Source organism: Rhinatrema bivittatum, chromosome 12 (assembly GCF_901001135.1).
Source record: "Rhinatrema bivittatum chromosome 12, aRhiBiv1.1, whole genome shotgun sequence".
Classification (NCBI taxonomy): Eukaryota; Metazoa; Chordata; class Amphibia; order Gymnophiona; family Rhinatrematidae; genus Rhinatrema; species Rhinatrema bivittatum.
The window spans coordinates 5,722,215-5,744,335 of NC_042626.1; the positions used below are offsets into that span (position 1 = coordinate 5,722,215).

Consider the following 22,121-nt stretch of genomic DNA (forward strand, 5'->3'; position numbering starts at 1 on the left):
AAGGAACGTGTAGCTGTTAAGCATTTCTTATGTCTCTTGTTAGGTCTGCTGGCCTGAAGGCTAATATTTCAGGATGTAAGCAGTTCCAGGCAATATTGTTTCAAAAGCTTGTAATCATGTATATTGAGGTGATAAGAACATAAGATGTGCTATGCTGGGTCAGATCAAGGGTCTATGAAGCCCACCCAGTATCCTGTCTCCAACAGTGGCCAGCCCAGGTGCAAGTACCCAAACATCATATCACATCTATCATATCCCCCCTCAGCCGTCTCTTCTCCAAGCTGAACAGCCCTAACTTCCTTAGCCTTTCCTCATATGGGAGCCGTTCCATGCTCCTTATCATTTTGGTCGCCATTCTCTGCACTTTCTCCAGTGCAGCTATATCCTTTTTGAGATGCTGCGACCAGAATTGTGGTCTCACTGTGGTGCGATACAGTGGCATCATGACATCCCTTATTTTATTTGCCATTCCCTTCCTAATAATTCCTAACATTGACCAGCACAGCACACTGAGCCGATGATTTCAATATCAAATCAATTATGACACCCAGATAAAAGAAGTGGGTAGATAAATGGCAGCCTTTCATCGCTAGGATAAAAGTGTAAATCTGCTTGGCGAGCCCAGATAATGGTGGGATGGAACTCAAATCACAAATTTTGGCTTAGGAGACGGCACAGAGCAGAGTTGTAATGGAGCCTGAGCCACTCCACTGGAGGCTTTGTGATTCAGGGCTGCTAGACGTAGCCCGTACCTGCTGAGAGAACTCAGCTTCCTGTTCCCTCTGTAAAGAGTGGGGAACCAAGCTAGTTGCAGAGATTGTGCCCTGTTTCGATTGATGACAAACAGCACTGAGAAGTTACAGTTTTGCTTTTTCTCACTCCCTCTGGTGCTTTCTCCTAGTTTGCCCAGGCACTTCGGAAGTTCATTGAGGAGCAGGAAATTGTAGATCTCAAGGTCTGGACGAGCCAGCTGAAGAGAACAATCCAGACAGCAGAGGCCTTGGGAGTGGCATATGAGCAGTGGAAAATCCTGAACGAAATTGATGCTGTGAGTGTTGGGGGGGGGGGGGAGGAAACACAATTTTCGCTGTGATCAGCCAGTAAAGTGCATGATTTCCTGGAAATGTTTGAGTCTTTAGCAGCAATGCAAGAACTCTGTAATAAATGTCTCACACTCCACAATTGCACCTCATACTTAGATTTTGGATTTTATTTCATTCAGGCAACATGAGCATAAGTACATTTCAATGGCATTTCACCAGCAAAGTAAAATATTGAAAGAAATATTTTTCCTCTTATTTAAAAATGTGACGGCATTAAAAACCAACACGGCCTATCCAGTCTGCCCATCCATGCCAACTACCCAGCTTTATGACCCCTTTCATTCCCTCCGAGATCCTCTGTGTTTATTCCATGCCATTTTGTCTCCACCACTGCCACGGAGAGACTGTTCCATGCATCCACTACCCTCTCTGCAAATAAATATCTCCTTAGATTGATCCTGTTTCACTCTCATCCCATGACTCCTCATTCTAGAGCCTCCTTTCCATTGACAGAGGCTCATCTCCTGTGCATTCAAACCTTAGAGACATTTAAATATCTCAGTCATATCTCCCCTATCTCGCCTTTCCTCTAGGGTGTACATGTTTATATCTTTAAGTCTGTCCCCATATGTCCCCATATGCTTTAAAACGAAAACCACTGACCATTTTAGTAGCCTCCCTCTGGATCAACTCCATCCTGTTTCTATCCTTTTGAAGGTGGGGTCTCCAGAATTGTACTCAGTATTCCCAGTGAGGTCTCACCAGGGACCTATACAGGGGCAATGTCACCTCCCTTTTCTGCTGACCATTCCTCTCTCTCTTTGGTGAGAATGATTGGTTGATCTAGACTGAAAGCACTTTGCAGCGTGACTACCCTGGGTACTGGGTGGAGACTTGTAGAGTAACTGCAAAGAACTTCAACATATTTATAGTTCATTTCTATTTAATACAACCAAAATGATGTAGGGTGCAGTTTTCAAGCTGTTTGTATTGGGACAAAGTCTGCACGCTTATCAGGTGGGCAGCTTTAAAAAGCACGTAAAACACTTTAACCTAAGGATATGCTTTTGAAAATTACCCTTATTATGAACTTCCATGCGAACTCTTGACGTGTTAATCTCAGCCTTAGGAGTTAAAGTGCATTCTTCAACATGCATTCACTAGCTTCTGGTAATGTTAACATACAGTCTTTGCTAATGGGTAATGAGATGGTAACTAGCTCATCTGTTAAAACCTGCAAAATTTAACATCAACCCATTAATGCAAAACCTTAACTGCATCTCAGGAAGGTGCAGTGAACGTTTTGCATTAACACCCAAATGCTCATACTTTAACACACTTTTTTAAAAGCCTGTGTTATCACATCTAATAAACATTGGCTGTTAGCGCTCAGTGCTTAATAGGGATGTGAATCGGATCCGATATCGGATCCGATTCTGGTTCCGATTCACATCTCTATAGATGTGAATCGGATCCGATATCGGATGTGAATCGGATCCGATATCGGATCCGATTCACATCCCTAGTGCTTAATCCGTGTGCTGATAGCGGATGTTAACGTCCTTAAGTACATTATTATGTGTTTTGGAATGGGGATTGTTGCACTGACAGGGCAGTCTGAATGGTGACCATAAAGAGGAAGTGCATTTGTCCTTGTGTCTTTAGGGAGTCTGTGAGGAGATGACGTATAAAGAGATTGAAGAGCAGTATCCAGAGGAGTTTGCACTGAGGGACCAGGACAAATATCTTTATCGCTATCCTGGCGGGGAAGTGAGTATTCTCCCAGGCCTCTAGTCCTAGGGGCTTCTCTATAAAACTCCTCTGTTGCTTTGACATGGAAGGCTCACAATTTAAGGAACAAGATTTAAATTGATTTTTAAAAGCATTTACATGTTTAAATGGGCTTTCAGAAAATTGCCCTGTGGGTTGTGCACGTGGATGCAATTTTGCGCCTACCTGACAGAGGCGTTCCTGGGGCGGAGTGGGGCCAGGGATCCGCGGTACTACAGGAACGAAAATTAGCAGGTAAGAACCACATTTTCCTTTCCCTAAGTTTGCAGGTATACTTTCTACCTGCTCCCAAACATGGCCATGTTCTCCTGCTGAGATTCAGGCACGTAAGTCTGCTTTGAAAATTCAGGCTGAACTCTGCATGGGACTTTGGCCCTAGGCAGGCCATTATAAATGACCCTCTAAATCTTGAGTTTACTGCTTCTGCCTCTGCTTTTTTCCCTCTGTTACTTTATAGGAATCTCAATACTGTGAATACCACTTTAATAGGAATAAATACCTTAATTAGAAATGAAACCACTGTAGTGTCTCTTCCAAGTGTGCCAGCAACCTGAGAAGAGTATCTGTCCTCCACACACCTGCATGTATATCCCTTTTATCCTGCATTCCCCTACTGAAATGATGCAGTTCTAGTTCGAATACTTGTATTAAGTAGTGGAATACATAGGAGGTAATATGAAAAAGGATTTATGATCATAAAAGGGCTTTTAAAAATTGCTACTTTTATGCACATAACTTCGTGAACATTCCCTCCATAGGGCTGAAATGTCTAAAGGTTTTATGCATATAAATATGTTTTTGAAATTTGCTATGATATATGCTAGTTTTGAAGGTAATTTTCAAAAGTTACATGTGTAAATTTAGCATACTGTCATAGCAATATTTAAAAGCCCATTTACTTGCTTAGTGCTTGATTTTCAATAGCATTTGCACACTTACAAATGGGTTTTACACATGTAAATGCACTTTACCCGTGTAAGTGGGCTTTTGAAAATTGCTATAATAAATGCCATTGAATTGTTCATAGGATTTAGCCACGTACATGCACTTTATGTGAGTAAATAATGTTTGAAAATTGTTACAATAGTAGTTACATTTACACTTATCCGTTTGAAAATTACACCCTTAAAGTACAGTTACACGTAAAATCTATGAACAATTCAATGGCAAGGATTGTAGCAATTTTCAAAATCCTGCTTAAACAGGTTAGGTGCATTTACATGTGTAAAACCCTGATTCTAGTTCTCCATATGAACTATGCAATTCATTTGAAAAACATTTTTTCAATCAAAAATTCAAAACCTAATTATGACATTTCCAGTTTCACCTTTGACTGTCTCAGTTGTGGCTTCCGTTAATACCTGGGACACCTTTGTTACTGTCGCTAGCACAGAAATCTTACAAAGAATCACAATCTCATCCTTTGTCACCCTGTTTTTTTGCCCTTCTCAAAGCCATTAGAGAAAATGTAGCTCTACCGATTGCCAGTATTGTCGATTCTTCTCTTTCTGTTGGCACTCTTCCAGAGTACCAGAGTACACGGTGGCTGTGTGGGGGTATATTTTTATATTATGTCGTAGAACACGCAGAAACAAATATTGCAAAAACAAAACTTAGTTTACTAAATGTTGTAACTATATGGATCATAAATCAGCAAAGTAATATCAACACTGAATAGAGTATCGCAGAAAGTTGTGCATAAATCAATACAGGTAAATAGGAGATAGAATATAACAAAGAACAAACGAATGAACACCTCCCTTATACGCTCCTTAATTGGAGTGGACTGGGAGGGAACTTCCCTACCCCCCTACACTCCCACCCTTTCTCCTACATTTCTTTTTTTGGTTTTATTGCTCAGCAGAAGCAACTTGCGCGGGCTTCCCTGGTATAGCGGCAAATGGCCCCTGCACTGGCTGCCTCCAGCCCCGCCCCCGGGCCCGGCACGTCTGTGTGTAACAGGGGTTACGCGTGTGGCTGGGCCCCTCTGAAAAGGCCTAGTCATGTGCATAACCCCCATTTTTTACGCGTGTGGCTGTTTTAAAACTCAGCCGATAGTGTATTTCTCATTACAGGTTTGGAAATAGGCACAATGGCCAGTTTCTGGGTCAGTTAAACTCCTGGTGTACTCGGATGGGTTTAGGTAATTGAGGAAAGTAATATGACCAACTACACAGAGAGAGAGCAACAGATTAATAGACTTTCCTTTTCCTCTTTACTTAAGGTACTTTTTACATTACAGAGTTTGTCTGTAATCAGAATGAATTCACAAGCCCTGGTCAAGTAGAAATGTAGAAACCTATTCTGCATATTCCTGTACTACCTTTGTGAACAATCTATACAAAATGCTTCATTTGATTGCTTTAACATGTTTGATATTTCATTTTAAATGCTTAGTATTAGAAACATTCACAAATATGATAATTATGGTAACATTAATTAATTCTCCCAATCTCCGCTAAAGTGAGACCCAACTAATATATATGTATCTCAATATTAATCTCACCCTCCTGTGTCTAACAATTTTTTATGTATCAATTTTTTGTTTAGTTTTAATTAAAAAATAATTTGGAATGGAAAAAGGTAAGTTTCATACATATGAATACATGCCTCCTCGGCCTTGCTTCAATTCTGTGGTGTAATCATAAACTTACCAACCTCCCGATCCCTTTTTGTTTGTGTATCTTCTTTATTTTTGTCAATTTGTTAATAAATAATAAAATTGTTCGCTGTATAACGCCAATAGTGGCTTTTTGCTTTTTTGCTTGTTTTTACATCTTACACAAAAACAAGCAAAAAGCCACTATTGGCGTTATACAGCGAACAATTTTATTATTTATTAACAAATTGACAAAAATAAAGAAGATACACAAACAAAAAGGGATCGGGAGGTTGGTAAGTTTATGATTACACCACAGAATTGAAGCAAGGCCGAGGAGGCATGCATTCATATGTATGAAACTTACCTTTTTCCATTCCAAATTATTTTTTAATTAAAACTAAACAAAAAATTATGGTAACATGCCATGCAAGCATGTAGTAAGTGTGAGATAATTTAACCCTTGTGATTTTATTGTCTTTTCTTAATTACGCCATCTCATATTTGTTATATCCTAGAATGTCCTGACCCATTAGCCCTAAAGGCTAATTGTACACACAGTAATTTTCCTGTCAAGGGGATATAAATTTAAGTTACTTTCCCTTTTGAGTGAACTAAAAATGAATGCATTTAAAATAGCCAAAGCGTCCCTTGAATCTGCCAGGAGCATCCATTGCCGTCTCCACTCAGGTAGTTGTCACATGGTTAGCCTATTCTGACTTTTGGGGGCCACCCACTTGTCAGAGTACATAGGCCGGCTTTCATTGTGTATTCCAACACCAGGCTCACTGCATAACAAAAGCTGCACAGGTTCAGTTGTTTTGGGTGTCTCTCCACCCTGCAATGAAGTATGGTCTGCGGTCCGATTAATATCTCTCACTGGCAGTGTAGTATAGCTTGCTAATTATTTTTAGGTATCCGAACATTTAAACTTAGGCGTGGCATATACTCCCCCACCCACCAGTGGTACAAGAGGTAAAAACAAAAACAAATCCCTCTTTCAGAAGTCTATCCTAATTTTTCTTACAAAGAAAAAGTCCTCTCTGAATTTTGTGAGAACATTCAGACAGACAAGAGCAACTAAGAACTACTAAAACTGTATCAGTTCAGACTTTATCATATATGTGACCAACAAAACAGTGGCACCTGCAAGTACCTACGTAACTGTTTCATAAAAATATTTCATCCTGATGGTCAGTTATTATTAAACCGTTGTGATGGCTCTACCGAAGGACGGTATAGAAAACTCAACAAATAAATTGCATTTCAAATAGAGAGAGATTGCTTCATAAAACAAATAAAACCAAGAAAACATGCCTACATTTTAAGTGCTTCAGGCCAAAAATGAAAGATTGAAGGGGTCTTTCTGTGGCAAAGAAGGCGATGCTTTTCCCCTCCACCCGGTCCTAGTGTGTACAGTTCTCTCAAGACCGCATTCTCGAAGCTTGTCATTAAGGCAAAACCTTTGCACTCCCATCATTAAGTCAGATGCATCTGTATGAATTAATACCTGATATGAAATAAACCAAAAATAAAATTAAGTAAAAGAAATTCTATAATGGGAGAAATCTTTCTCTCTAATTTTTAAGCAAAAAGCAATAGGATAAGAAGGAAGCTTATCTCATCTTTTATATCAGATCTCTTTATAAACAGTTACAAACATCTGCTTTGTTCAAAGAGCAAGACACTCGGAAAACTAACTATATATTTTAACTCATTCTGCCATACAGGTTCTTTCCCTAAATAAATTATATTTCATTATATATAATAGGGATAAAAAATAAAAACTTATGAACACATTTAGTCACGTGACAGGCATTCTGGTCTGTTGATTCAGGCCCAGAAGAATTTTCTTTTAATCTCGTCTCTCCTTTGTAGCAGGATCTTCGGTATCAGACATATAGACTATAATGCACATCTGCCTGATGTAGAAATGAAAAGCAAGTTGAACCATAGGGTAATGCTGATCCATTTCACACTAGTATTTACCCAGCACTTATAGAAACCAAACCTCATTACTTTTGGTACAAATTCAATGCTAGTGATTAGAGAGATATACATTCCCTGTCCTGACAAGATACAGATTTTACTCCACTGCAATGAAATTAAACATTCTTGCTAAATCAAGTTTCATTACCTGCAAATATCTTTAAGTCCCTATCAGTCTGTTCATAACTTTTAAACTGAAAGATCAATTCATTTAAAGGAGTGTTTTCCTCCAATATAGGCATCTCCAGAACAGTTCACTCTCGGTTCAGTTCATATCTTTCAAATAGATCCCCAGCGTATCCTTATAAATCATACCAGCTCATCTCAAGTTTCCTCTAAAGACAGGAGGGCTCCGCTCTTTTGGCTGCCTTATTCAATATCTATCTTACCCCCATTTGTCAACGTCTCTCCATTCTTGGAGTATCTTACAGTCTGTATGCTGACGATATACAGTTCTACTTTCCTACCTGGCATGATTGGAATTCTGCTTTACAATTCATTCAACTTTTGTCTCTTTTCAGTTAAAACATGGCCATCTCATAACAAACTTAGTTTAAATTTAACAAAAACTGAAATTATGATTTTAGGGCACCCTCAATTTGAAAACATTCCTGACTTTATTCTCTTTGACAATAAATCTATCAACATTTCTAAACATGGTTCGCAATCTTGGTATCATACTAGACCCCAAATTAAATATGTCAATTCATACAAACTTCAACTTCTCAAACATTTTAAACCACTACTCGATCCTATTGCTTTCCGTACAGTACTTGTCCTTGATTCTCACAGGACTGGATTACTGTAACTTTGCCTAGGTTTACCTCAATCATCATTATGTCCACTCCAATTAGTACAAAATGCTGCGGCTCGTCTATTATCCAACCAAAGACTACATGATCATATCTCTCCAATTCTCTTTAACAAACATTAGTTACCTATGAAATGGTGAATTCAATATAAAACTTTGACTATAATATATATGACCATGAATTACAGTTGATATAAATAAGATTATCTGCAACATTTCACCTCTATATTCCTTGCTGAAATCTCAGATCAAAAAATCAACTTTTCTTACAGGTTCTCTCCCCAAAATTCACCAGACTGGTCATGACCCATGAGTGTGCCTTCTCCATCGCAGGTCCAATTCAATGGAATGCAGTGCCACCCAGCTCTCAGACTTTTAAGCAACAATAAGGATTTTAAAAAAACATTAAAGCACCACCTCCTTAAGCAAGCCTTTCCAGACCTATGTGAGACACAACCTTACTGACCTTCACCTACTTTCATTCAATTCCCATTCATCTTTATTTTTCTTTGTCCATTTTAAGTTATTTAATTTTAAGATTATTTTTATTCTTTGGTGTAATCTTATTATTGTATGTTTATCTACTCAGTTATGAGTGGACAGGCAATAAATACTTTTAAATAAATAAAAACTTCAGCCAAAACGCACCCATACCAATTTTGACTCCACTGAGATTTCAGAGAATCGCATGCAGATGTGTTCCGTGTTAAATCAGCTGTATTATTCTTCAGTCTTACCAAGATCTGGTGCAGCGTTTGGAGCCCGTTATCATGGAACTGGAGCGGCAGGGGAATGTGCTGGTGATCTCGCACCAGGCGGTGATGCGATGCCTGTTGGCCTACTTCCTGGATAAAAGTGCAGGTAGGACTCTGGGCAGAAATGTTTTTTTCCATGCACTAAGTAGTGGTTTGCACAGTCGCTTTTCAAGTGATTGCAGGCATGTTGGAAAGTAGAAGCCCAAAAGGGAGCCTTGCAGCCATTATCTTAATTCCTAATTAATATAAGAGGAATTGGGTTTTGGTAAAAAAACAAACAAAAAAACTTCCTTTTTTCCTCCCGAAAAGTACACTAACAGTTCTTCACCGCTGTACTAAAGCTTAGCTATACTTTTACCCGTCTAACTACAAAATGCACCAGTCTTACTGAGCTTTCTCCTTTGGAAAATAATTATTTTTATATTTCACAGCAGTCCATGTTCAGTCACTTTCCAGCTAGCAAACTTATCTGGCTAACTTTGAAGGGCTATTCAGTGATGCAGCCGCACTATTAAGTACAGCTCTTTGGCACCTCCATTGGGAGAAGTTATCTGTAAATACCTCTGAATATGGCTTTCTTCTATTCTAATTAATTTTCATTTGTGGACCACCTTTTCCCAAAACTTTCTAATACTGTAAATTGTGCAAAACCTCACAAACATAACCAAGACTATACGAACTAGATCACGGCGTTGTTTTTCTCTTCCAGATGATCTGTCTTACCTGAAGTGCCCGCTCCATACTGTGTTCAAACTGATCCCTGTTGCTTACGGTGCGTATGCAGGGCTCAGTGCGTCCAGTTCAAGATTTGCATCGACGCTTGCAGCGATGGCCTCTCTTGCTGCATTGTTGAGCAGGAAAGCAAAGGCCCTAGTTAATGGATGCTGAAATTGGTTTACATCCTCACGTCAAATTGGTTTAAAGGTTCGGGGGATTTTTTTTTTTCAAGAGCAGTTTTTGAGACTCTCAGATCATCGCTCTGAAATAGCTTTGTTACACATCTAGGAGGGGTAGACATGGGCAAGGCAGATGTGTTTGGTCTGAAGGTATCGAGCTCTGTCTGTCGCCCATGTTCCAAGTGAGTCAGAAATTGTCAGATTCACAGTTTTCATATCCTAAAAAAGCAAGAGGAGAACCAGAAATTACTTTCTTTTTTTTCAGTTTAAATCTGAATACCAGCAAGGGGTAGAGACTTATTATTATTAGGTAGGGAAGTGCATTTTGTCACATCCGTATCGGCGGGTGTGACAAAATGCGTGCATCTCATTATTAAAAATACACGCATTCCGTTTCCCACAGGTGCTAGAAAGTCAGCGAGGTGCGCGCATACCTGCCAAAACAGGCGCAATGAATGTAAATCCCTATTATTATTAATAGATTTTATTTTTACATAATGAAATGTCAGTCGAATCTACCTTTGGGTTGTATGTGATGGAGCAGAGGGGGATTTACTAATATCATGTACTCGTGTTAATCTTTTCGTTGAGTTGTATTTTCCAGGACTTCTTATCTGGAGCCTGGAATTGTCCTGCTTCTCCTTTGGGTTTACAGCCTAGTGTGAGCTGATCCCTACTGGGGCTGCAGTCCCATGAACCTTGCTTATGGCAACAGTCCGGGGTCATGGGCCACAGGCTACAGGTCCCTCCTCATGCATCTGGAGTGTGGCTACCAGTTGATGCTATTGAGCGATATCTGGGGCACTTTCCCTGCCAGTGGGCTGTTTTGACTGACTGGAAGTACCCACAACCCTGGCCAGCCAGGGAGCTGAAGTCAGGCTCGCAAACCAAGCCCATATTTCTTGCGTGCCACTTAACTGTTTAGCTGGTCCAATGCCAAATCCGTTTCAAAATTGCAAGAAAAATAATTCCTTTTCCTGTTCAACCCCGGATCAGTCCAGATTCCTGGGTTTTGCCTCTCTTCCAGCAGATGGAGACAGAAAGTGACACTGGCATATAATCTGGTGAGCCACCTGCAGTCCCTCAGTATTTCTCTGTCTCCAGCAGATGGCAGAGGTGCAATCCCTGCCGTTCAAAAAAAAAAAAAAAAAGTGGGGGGGATTCGGAAGATACTTTGAGGAATTGCTCCCAGGAGGTGGGGCCATCCCTCCTGGTGCTGAAGTGAACGAGGACCCTTGCCTGGCTCGCTCTTTTCATCGCCGGGGGGCATATATCTGGTGGGGCCTATTCCCTCCCTCCCAGGAGAACGGTTGGAGTCCCGCAGCTCTTCTGCAACAGGGAAGTAACCTTTGTTTTTTCCTTCTTGGCTTTTTATTAAAGTTAAAAAAAAAATAATAATTAAGGAGGAGAGCAAAGGAAACTGCAGTTATAGCTGCGGGTGGAGCGTGAAATGCTCGATTGCTGCTAAGGCAGGAGTTCTCGGGCGGCAGAGCTTGCCAGCCACACGGTAAGGCCTTCTTTGCCGGCGTGGCGGTGCTTGTTGGCCATGTGGTCCGGCCTCCTTTTGCCGGTGCGGCGCGGCAGTTTTTGTTCTTCTGTCAGATGATGCGCGGCAGTGCTCGCCATTCATGTGGCGATGCATGCATGTGGCTTTCCCGCTCTGGGCTTTGGTCCCGCTGCCTCTCTGGTGGAGAGGGTGAACCGGAGCCAGCAGAAGCCGCAACCGAAGCAGCATCTTAAGCAAAAGGCAGGAGCACCTTTGAAGTCGGCAAACCCTCCCCCGCCGGATGCGGAAAAGGCAGCCATGTTTTCTGTGACTGAAGGCACTTCAGGGATGTTCAGGGGTTCGAGGATCTTCCTCCCCTGTTGTCTCCGGCAGTGCAGAGCTCTGCTAACAGGAGGGAGCCCGATTCTGAGGAAGAGGGAAATCCTTACAGGAATGGATCAGAGGACCCCGCAATTTTTTCGTCAGAGTTTGTGCTGCTTCTGCATGAGGCATGTTTAGCAAGAAAGGTGGCTGGGAAGCAGTTGGATCGGGCTTGGGGACTCCTTGGTCCGTGTCCTGGCAAAAGACCTAGGAGCTCCAAGGATCAGGTTACTAAACAGGCTCACAGGGTCCTCAGAATGAGGCCATGTTCTGGCAGTCTGGATGTAGACTCTGAGGATTCATTGGACGGAGTTCTGCAGGTTTCTGCCTCTCCTGATTCAGGTGTTCCTGATAATAGCCCGGATGTACTGGACTCAAATGGAGGGCTGAACCACATGCCAGTTGCTGAAGGGGTCGACCCTAAAGTGGTGCATCTCTTCCATAAGGAGGAATTGTGGCCCTTGATTTTTCATGTTCTGGAGGAGCTGGGGATCAAGGTTCCTCAGGAAGAGTTTGATCAGGAAGACATGAATCCGGTCATGGATGGCCTGAGGGGCCCAACGCAAAGCTTCCCTTTTCAGAAATCGGTGAAAAAGCTGGTGGTCAGGGAGTGGGACACTCCAGAGACAGGCCTGAAGGTAGGCGGGCAATGGCAAAATTGTATCCATTGCCTGAGAACAAGCTTGAGCTTCTGGCGCTCCCAAAGGTGGACGCGTCGGTGTCTGCGGTCACTAAGAAGACCACCATCCCTGTGGCTGGTTCAGCGGCGCTGAGAGATATGCAGGACAGGAAATTGGAAATTCATGAGGTTTCTGTGCTTGACGTACGTGCTGCTGTGTGCAGTAGCTTTATGCAGAGGGCCAACCTACACTGGGTTCAGCAATTTCAGGCTACAAGAACGCTATCTGCATCTGAGGCTAAGCAGGTGGACTGTGGTGGCGGCACCAGCTTATGTAATGGATGCCTTGTATGGCCTCATCAGAACTGCTTTGAAAATTATGATGTCTGCGGTCTCGACCAGACGTCTCCTATGGTTAAAGAACTGGTCGGCAGATGTTTGGTCTAAGTTTTGCTTAGGAGCATTACCTTTCAAGGGAAAGCTTCTGTTTGGACAGGACTTGGAGGAGCTTGGAAAACATCTCAGTGAGACCAAAAGGCATAGGCTCCCAGAAGATAAGCCAAGAGGGAACGAGTTCCTTTTGTGGGGCAGTCTTGTTTCTGACCAAATAGAAAGTTTCATCAGAGTAAGCCCTCAATAGGATCCCAGAGACAAGGAGCCGGCAGGCAACAATCCTGGAACCAGTCCTTTTGAGGGGGCAGAAAACCATGTAGAGAGTGTCTCTGCCAGGATTCTGGTGAGGCCGGTCCACTCCTCTATTCCTCCTGTTCGAGGACGTCTGACTGTTTTACGAGGAATGGGCCAAGATCATGACAGACCAGTGGGTCCTAAGCGTAATAAGAGATGGTTACACGTTTAGAATTCTCTCATCCTCTGCGGATCTTGTTCACGGTTTCCCCTTGCACGTCATTCAGTAAGAGGAAGATGGTCCAAGACACCGTGGATCAGTTACAAAAGCTAGGGTCATAGTTCCTGAGCCTATGGGGAACGGCAAGGGGGAGATATTCCATATATTTCGTGGTGCCAAAAAAGGAAGGGTCCCTTGTCCAATTTTGGGTTTGAAGGAGGTGAATGTGGCCCTCAGGGTTCAGCATTTTTGCATGGAAACTTTGTGTTTTGGTCATTTCAGCAATGCGCAAAGGAGAGTTTCTGGCTTTTCTGGACTTGACTGAGGCATACTTGCATATAGCAATCCGCCCAGATCACCAACGATTCCTGCGGTTCATGATCCTCGAGAGGCATTTTTGGTTTTGTGCCCAGACATTTGGTCTGGCAACAGCTCCACGTACGTTTACCAAGGTGATGGTGGTTGTAGCAGTGGCGCTCAGGAAAAAGGGCAGTTTAGTTCATCCATATATGGATGACTGGCTCATTTGGGCAAAGTCGGAAGCCCTATGCAGGCAAGCAGTGTCTCAAGTCTTGCAGCAGTTGAGGTCTGTAGACTGGGTGGTGAATCTGGCAAAAAGTCTGCTCACTCTCTCAGGTTCTGGAGGTTTTGGGAGTGCGTTTCAACACCAGGTTAGGAAAGGTTTTTCTTACCAAGGGTCGCATTCTCAAGCTTCAGAAGCAGGTGCACAGGCTGTTGGATTTAGCGGTGCCCAGGGTCTGGGACTTCCTTCAGGTGTTGAGCTCCATGGCTTCGACATTACAGCTGGTTCCTTGGGCCTTTGTGCACATGAGACCTCTGCAGAGGTCTCTTCTTTCCTGCTGGGATCCTTTGTTGGAACAGTTTCATCTTCTGCTGTCGCTCAAGAAGCCTGCCATGTCTAGTCTTTTATGGTGGCTTGGTCGGGATCATCTACGTTGTGGAGTGGACTTGGAGGTTCCAGACTGGGTGGTAGTTACCACCGACACCAATCTTTCCAGCTGGGGGGCAGTATGCCAGAGTCAGTTGGCCCAGGGGCAATGGCCCAAAGAACAGGCATCCTGGTCTATCAATCATTTGGAGATGAGGGCTTGCCTTTCTCCATCTGTTGAGCAGTTGCCTGGTACGCATCTTGTCAGACAATGCAACCACTGTGGCCTGTATCAACCGACAAGGGGGAATCAGGAGTCGGGTTGTGGCCCAGGAGCTGTTTCTCTGGCAGAACAGCATCTAGCATTGTTAGCAGCATTGCCCATAGCCGGAGTGGACAATGTTCAAGCAGATTTTCTCAGCTGCCAGAAGCTGGATCCCGGAGAGTGGGAGTTGTCCGAGGAGGCAATGACTTTTCTGTGTCCAGATGAGGGTCACCTCACCCTCGACTTGATGGCGTCTCAAAGGAATGCCAAAGCACCCTGCTTCTTCAGTTACAAAAGAGATCACAGGGCAGAAGGAGTTGATGCCTTAGTCCTACCTTGGCCCCGAGGGAGTCTTCTTTATGTGTTTCCCCTGTGGCTGCTGGTGGGAAAAATAATAAGACAAATAGAAAGTCATCCCAGAGAAGTGATTCTGGTAGTACCAGAATGACTATGGTGGCCATGGTTTGTGGACATCGTCAGCCTGGCAGTAGATGGTCTGCTGCAGCTTGCTCACTTGACAAATCATCTTCGGCAGGGTCCAATATTTTTGGATCGGGCAGATCACTTTTGTCTTGTGGCCTGGCTTTTGAGAGAGAGAGAGAGAGGATATCTGGAGGATATCATTTCCTCTTTTTTGCAAGCTAGGAAGACTTCCACGTCCTTATCCTGTGTGAGGATCTGGAGAGTCTTTGAGTCCTGGTGTACGGGTCAGGGAGTAAGACCTACTCAGGCCTCGGTAGCTCACATCTTGGCTTTTCTGCAGAAAAGTTTGATGAAGGGCTTGGCCTTTAACTCTTTCAAAGTGCAGGTTGCGGCCTTAGGCTGTCTTCATGGCAAAATACATGGAATGTTTTTGGCTGCTTACCCGGATGTGGTCCGCTATCTTCAGGGGAGCAAAACATCTGCGTCCTCCAGTGTGGAAAGTATGACCCTCATGGAATCTTAATTTAGTTCTAAAAGGAATGTGTGTAGCTCCTTTTGAGCTTCTAAGGAGAGCAACTGAGAAGGACCTCACTTTGAAGGTGTTTTTTCTGGTAGCAATTTGTTTGGCCAGAAGAATTTTGGAGCTACAGGCATTGTTGTGTAGGGAACCCTTTTTGAAGATCTCAGATTCTGGGATCTCATTGCGGACGGTCCCCTCCTTACTCCTGAAGGTTGTGTCTGCATTCCATCTGAGTCAGACAGTAGAGTTTCCGGCTTCCCCAGATGTGGTCGCGTCAACTCCACATACTAGGGACCTGAGATGTCTGGATGTGAAGCGGGCTTTATTGCATTACCTCAAGGTCACCAATAGCTTTAGGGTGTCTGACCATCTCTTTGTGCTATGGAGTGGACCTAAGACGGGGCAGAAAGCCTCAAAGTCCATGATAGCCAGGAGGTTGAAGGAGGCAATAAGCTTGGCTTATATCTGTAAGGGGCGACCTATCCCAGTAGGACTGAGGGCTCACTCTGTTTGGGCACAGGTGGCTTCATGGGCTGAGTGCCAGCAGGTGTTGCTACAAGAAATTTGTTGGGCGGCTACTTAAAGTTGTTGCACACTTTTGCCAGACATTATCATTTGTAGAGGCCATGGGCTTCAGTGAGAGTGTTCTTTGAGCGGGACTCTCGCAGTCCCATCCTAATTAGGGAAGCTTGGGTACATCTCGGGAGTCTGAACCGATCCAGTATGAACAGGAAAGGCAAACTGGTTCTTAGCTGCTAATTTTTGTTCCTGGAATACCACGGATCAGTCCAGAGTCCCGCCCTAGTTGTAGATGAGAGTCTGCTCGTATTTCTGTCCTATTTCTATTGTATACAGGCTGCAGAGCTGGTCAGGATTTTAGGTTGAGTCCCCTGGTTTAAAGTTGTGAAGAAAAGTTCTTTTTTTCAAGGCGGGGTTTCGTCTTTTCTTCTGCTCATTGTGGGAGGTTGATTTCATCTTGGCTTGGGTACAGGTCAGTACTGAGGGACTGTGGGTGGCAATGAAGCTTTCTCTGTCTCCATCTGCTGGCGGGGATGTATAAACCCAGGAGTCTGGACTGATCCGTGGTACTACAGGAACGAAAATTAGCAGGTAAGAACCAATTTTTTCCTTTAATGCCCATCTGCCTTTACATGTTAATCTTTTTAAATAAATCACATAGATGTGTAATGACTGCTCGTTTTTTCCCCTTTTGGTTCAGGTTGTAAAGTGGAAATGATTCACTTGAATGTGGAAGCAGTGAATACTCATCGGGACAAACCCTCTGTAAGTTTCCTTTGCCAGGAGACGGCACATTGTAGATGACAGAACTGAGTGCAAATTACATCATGCATTTAGGACTTCCGAGCCCAGCGTGAGCCCTGAAATCATTTATTCAGTGCTGTTTCAGACGCGGGTGACCAGCTTTGCACTGGTGTTGCGACTGTCGGTAACGGCAAATCTCGCTGAGCTCAAGGCCATGCCATAGAGTGCCAAAGAGACCGAGCTTGTGCGTTGTGGGATATCCTTCGAGTAGGCTTGGGGAGTGCATGCCCTCGCCACCCTGGGTCCTTTTCTATACTGACATGGTTGTGAAGATTTCATTATTTAATAGAAATGAAAAACTTTGCCTTTGCCTCGTTTTATTGGCTTGCTTTGGCTTTCTTATGCACATCTATTGATTCAGCTTCTTTTTTGCTCCCTTCCATCTTCAGCAAGTTCTGTCTCCTTTCTGAGCTGAATGTCCACACAGAGTGACCAGAGCTTGTCTGTCGCTGAGCCTGTAGCTGGCTCATGGACTAATCCTCCATCAGAGGCTCTTGTCCCTGCTCTCCCGAGAGTGGAGACTGTAAACGGCACGGAGCAGGAAGCTGGCCAAAGAGAAATTAAACTGATAGGCAGTCATTGTAGCCCACTGAGATCCCATCACAAGAAACACCTTGCCTGCTGCCGTTTGCAACTCTCACGAGGTTCCATGGAGGACCTTGCAAAGTACCTTAAGTGCGGAAGAAAACTGAGTGAGATCATAAAATCAGCAGATATACAGAGGATACAGATGAGATCAGGGTACAGAGAAAATGAAATATTAAATATAAAATGTTTGATGTGAAGCTGCAGGCTCCTTGCATTGAATTTTACGTTCATTTCTCTTGACTTGAATGGAATTTTGCTCCACTTTCCACTGTGAAGCAGCAGTGAAATTGCTAAGTTGATCAGGCTGGGATTTGAGCCGACACCTACATTAGAAGAGTTATCCTTGTGCTTCACAAATGTAACTTAAAATCCAAATTACCCAGGTAAAAAGTGCAGCATTCAGACAGAGTAAGGAAGAGCTGCTTGGTGAGCACCGGGTGCATTGAAAAGCTGTGATATAAAGCATTTTGTAAGTGGACAGAGGGATTTTGCAGTGTCAGAATATCATTAATTTATTATTGGAAATGAATTTATAAAAATGTTAAGTTTGGGGGAGTTTTTTGCCTTCCACTTTCAATGGTTTTTTTTTTGTTTGTTTGTTTGTTTTTTCCCCTTAATGTCCTGGTTTTTAATTAGCACATCCTTCAAATGAACCTAACCCCCATGAGGACGAGAAGAAACAGCTTCACACCTCTGGCCAGTCCGGACACGGTAAAGCGTCCACGAAATTACAGTGTTGGGAGCAGGCCTCTTAATCCGGTGGGCTCTCTCCACGTCCGGGATGCTCCCGATGGGGCTGATCGACCACCAGTACAAGTCAGTGTCCACGCAGTGTAACCATCCCTCCACCCTACCTAATCAACTCTGTCTCCTTGATGTGCAAATGATTAAAATACCAAGACCGCTCGCTGCCGTTATATTGCCATTTTGGAAAACCTTCATCGCTTTGATTGCAAATTTGTTTTAAACATTTGCACAGAGCAACTGATTCAGTCCCTTAGCGCACTTGAGAGCAGTCTTAAGCAGGGAATATTTTAAGGCTCCTACGGGGTTGGCTTTTCCTGAAGCTTACTTAAGCTCACCTGAGTGTTTTTATCTGCAAAGTATGGATTTTTGCTTATTCGGGTGTGACTAGGTAAACTCCTTAGTGAAAGCCGCAAAGACTCATCTGCTGCTCAGTGGAAGTCAAAATATTCAGGTGATGTCCTCAGTTCATGGGGTTTCACAATGTTATTTTTTTTAGCTGTGTCTATTGCTGGAACAAATGAGACAGTCTGAAGTATTGTACATAGTTCCCTTGTAGGGAGCCCTGTCAGGCTGGGACTTTTCTTGCGAATGTATTAAACCAAAGGTTAATAATCTCTGCCCAGCCAAAATACGGTATGATTAATTTTTTTACCCTAAATCTTATTTGCACAATCAAATATTCTGCATTGCCTGGCAGAAAGCTGCTTGTACTTGGAGTGAAAAACTAGGAGCCTTGGAAACTGATAACAGATACAGTTTCTCTTCCCACACCATTGTGTATCAAACAGAAAAGGCCAGGAGAGCATTGACGCAGCGATTTCCCCTCCCTGCTAGTGCCTTCCAGTCTCGTTCCTTTTCATGAATCCACCACATCTAGGATGTCTGATTTTTTTTTTTTTTTTCTCTAAACTCCAGTCTCTGCCCAGCTTCTTTGTAAAGCTATAACATCTACGGTATATAGGTAGCAAGTTCTGCCATTCTCAGCTTAAGTGAATTTCTGGTGAAAAGCAAGGGAAATGTGACTTTGCCTTCCCATTCGCACTTTATAGCAGAGTGTGTTTCTAAATGAACATGCTTGCTGACTTCTGCTCTCATGGAAATGCTGAGGAGCAGCAGATTTATTTCACTTACCCGCCCTTTGCTGTCCTCCTGTTTCAGCCTCGGGTGGGAAACGCTCGTCTGTGAGTATCAAGGATAGGACTTTCAGTTTGGTATCTTTTGTATTTACTTTGATACAGGTAGGCAGCATTTTGCAAAACCTCTTAAACTACTGACTCACATCCATGAGTTAGAATTGCACATGAAAATGCAAAGCATTGATGTGTTTACTGGAACAGCCCTTAAAACATAGTAATGACAGCATAAAAAGACCAAATGACCCATCCAGTCTGCCCCAGCAAGTTTCTTAAGGTAGTAACTGCCGCTCGGTGCCTGTTACCCCCATGCATATTCTGTTAAGGGTAGTAACTGCTGCTCAAAACAGGTTACCCCCACGCCTTCTCTTAAGGGTAGTAACTGCCGCTCTGTGCAGGTTACCCCCACGCCTTCTCTTAAGGGTAGTAACTGCCGCTCTGTGCACGTTAACCCCATGTTTCTGTTAAGGGTAGTAACTGCTGCTCAAAACAGATTACCCCCACGCCTTCTCTTAAGGGTAGTAACTGCCGCTCTGTGCAGGTTACCCCCCATGTTTCTGTTAAGGGTAGTAACTGCCACTCTGTGCATGTTAACCCCATGTTTCTGTTAAGGGTAGTAACTGCTGCTCAAACAGATTACACCCACGCCTTCTCTTAAGGGTAGTAACTGCCGCTCTGTGCAGGTTACCCCCCATGTTTCTGTTAAGGGTAGTAACTGCCACTCTGTGCACGTTAACCCCATGTTTCTGTTAAGGGTAGTAACTGCTGCTCAAAACAGATTACCCCCACGCCTTCTCTTAAGGGTAGTAACTGCCGCTCTGTGCAGGTTACCCCCCATGTTTCTGTTAAGGGTAGTAACTGCCACTCTGTGCATGTTAACCCCATGTTTCTGTTAAGGGTAGTAACTGCTGCTCAAACAGATTACACCCACGCCTTCTCTTAAGGGTAGTAACTGCCACTCTGTGCAGGTTACCCCCATGTTTCTGTTAAAGTTAGTAACTGCCGCTCTGTGCAGGTTACCCCCCATGTTTCTGTTAAGGGTAGTAACTGCCATTCTGTGCACGTTAACCCCATGTTTCTGTTAAGGGTAGTAACTGCCGCTCTGTGCAGGTTCCCCCCATGTTTCTGTTAAGGGCAGTAACTGCCACTCCATGCAGATTACCCCCGTGTTTCTGTTAAGGGCAGTAACTGCTGGTCCGTGCACGTTAACCCCATGTTTCTGTTAAGGGTAGTAACTGCCGCTCTGTGCAGGTTACCCTCATGTTTCTGTTAAGGGTAGTAACTGCCACTCCGTGCAGGTTACCCCCATATTTCTGTTAAGGGAAGTAACTGCCGCTCCGTGCAGGTTACTCCCATGTTTCTGTTAAGGGTAGTAACTGCCGCTCCGTGCAGGTTACCCCCATGTTTCTGTTAAGGGCAGTAACTGCCACTCTGTGCAGGTTACCCCCATGTTTCTGTTAAGGGTAGTAACTGCCGCTCCGTGCAGGTTACCCCCGTGTTTCTGTTAAGGGTAGTAACTGCAGCTCCGTGCAGGTTACCCCCATGTTTCTGTTAAGGGTAGTAACTGCCGCTCCGTGCAGGTTACCCCCATGTTTCTGTTAAGGGTAGTAACTGCCACTCCATGCAGGTTACCCCCATGTTTCTGTTAAGGGCAGTAACTGCCGCTCCGTGCAGGTTACCCCCATGTTTCTGTTAAGGGTTATAACTGCCGCTCTGTGCAGGTTACCCCCATGTTTCTGTTAAGGGTTATAACTGCCGCTCTGTGCAGGTTACCCCCCATGTTTCTGTTAAGGGTAGTGACTGCCGCTCCGTGCAGGTTACCCCCATGCCTTCTGTTAAGGGCAGTAACTGCCGCTCCCTGCAGGTTACCCCCCATGTTTCTGTTAAGGGTAGTGACTGCTGCTCCGTGCAGGTTACCCCCATGTTTTTGTTAAGGGCAGTAACTGCCGCTCCGTGCAGGTTACCCCCATGTTTCTGTTAAGGGCAGTAATTGCCGCTCCCTGCAGGTTACCCCCATGTTTCTGTTAAGGGCAGTAACTGCCGCTCCGTGCAGGTTACCCCCATGTTTCTGTTAAGGGTTATAACTGCCGCTCTGTGCAGGTTACCCCCATGTTTCTGTTAAGGGTAGTAACTGCCGCTCCGTGCAGGTTACCCCCATGTTTCTGTTAAGGGCAGTAACTGCCGCTCTGTGCAGGTTACCCCCATGTTTCTGTTAAGGGTAGTAACTGCCGCTCCGTGCAGGTTACCCCCATGTTTCTGTTAAGGGTAGTGACTGCCGCTCCATGCAGGTTACCCCCATGCCTTCTGTTAAGGGCAGTAACTGCCACTCCGTGCAGGTTACCCCCATACCTCTTTTAATTTTATTTGAGGGAACATTTTGGGAGTTTTTGTTTTTAGTCTGTATTTGTCGTTATTTTCTGTGTTTTGTCGCAGTGCCTGAAAGCTCATTTGGAAGTAAAGAAGCCTGGGGCCGTCCTATCTGTATTTGGCGAAGGCTTAAATGAATGTTTTATGTGGTATTTTATTATTTTATATCTCTCTTATTTATTAGTAGTAACTGCCGCTCCGTGCAGGTTACTCCCATGTTTCTGTTTAAGGTAGTAATACTTACAATCAAAACCAAGCAACTGTCAAACCCATAAGAAACTTTACTGCTAGTAACATTTTTTACGGGCTGAGCAGCCTTCCTGATAATTCAGACAGCGCTGCTTGAACGTGCTTTGCTTCTGGACTTGCCTGTAGAAACCGTCCTGCGCTGTTTCCCTAATATCAGTACCCCAGACTGTAAACGTCGAGGCCCAGCTTTGGCTGTCGTCCGAATTCAGAACTCCCCCCCGTGTCTCTTATATTCTGAACGGCAGAAAGGTGGTTAGAGGGAGCAGCAGGCTCCCATGAAGTTCCCATTACTTGAAGGCTTGCTTTCCTTCACAGCTTAGCTGGTTGAGGATTGGTGACGTGTTTAGATCTTTTGTCCATACCTGAAGCTATGTGTGACCTTGGTTTAACCTTTTGGGAG

The 22,121-nt window shown here is 43.9% G+C and overlaps 1 protein-coding gene across 4 annotated transcripts in view; it reads left to right on the forward strand.

Moving 5' to 3' along the window:
* The window catches only part of LOC115073760 (6-phosphofructo-2-kinase/fructose-2,6-bisphosphatase 2-like), a 40,851-nt gene that overhangs the window by 14,842 nt on the left and 3,888 nt on the right, over positions 1-22,121 (forward strand). For 3 of the 4 annotated variants that reach the window (XM_029572501.1, XM_029572502.1, XM_029572503.1), the window contains exons 10-15: positions 902-1,048; positions 2,709-2,813; positions 8,965-9,094; positions 9,698-9,760; positions 16,534-16,598; positions 17,862-18,844. In XM_029572501.1, the coding sequence (XP_029428361.1) occupies positions 902-1,048; positions 2,709-2,813; positions 8,965-9,094; positions 9,698-9,760; positions 16,534-16,598; positions 17,862-18,062 (711 nt within the window). In that variant the 3' untranslated portion in view covers positions 18,063-18,844. Of the gene's footprint in view, positions 1-901; positions 1,049-2,708; positions 2,814-8,964; positions 9,095-9,697; positions 9,761-16,533; positions 16,599-17,861; positions 18,845-22,121 lie in introns of those variants that run through there. The other variant, XM_029572504.1, reaches the window with a different exon arrangement.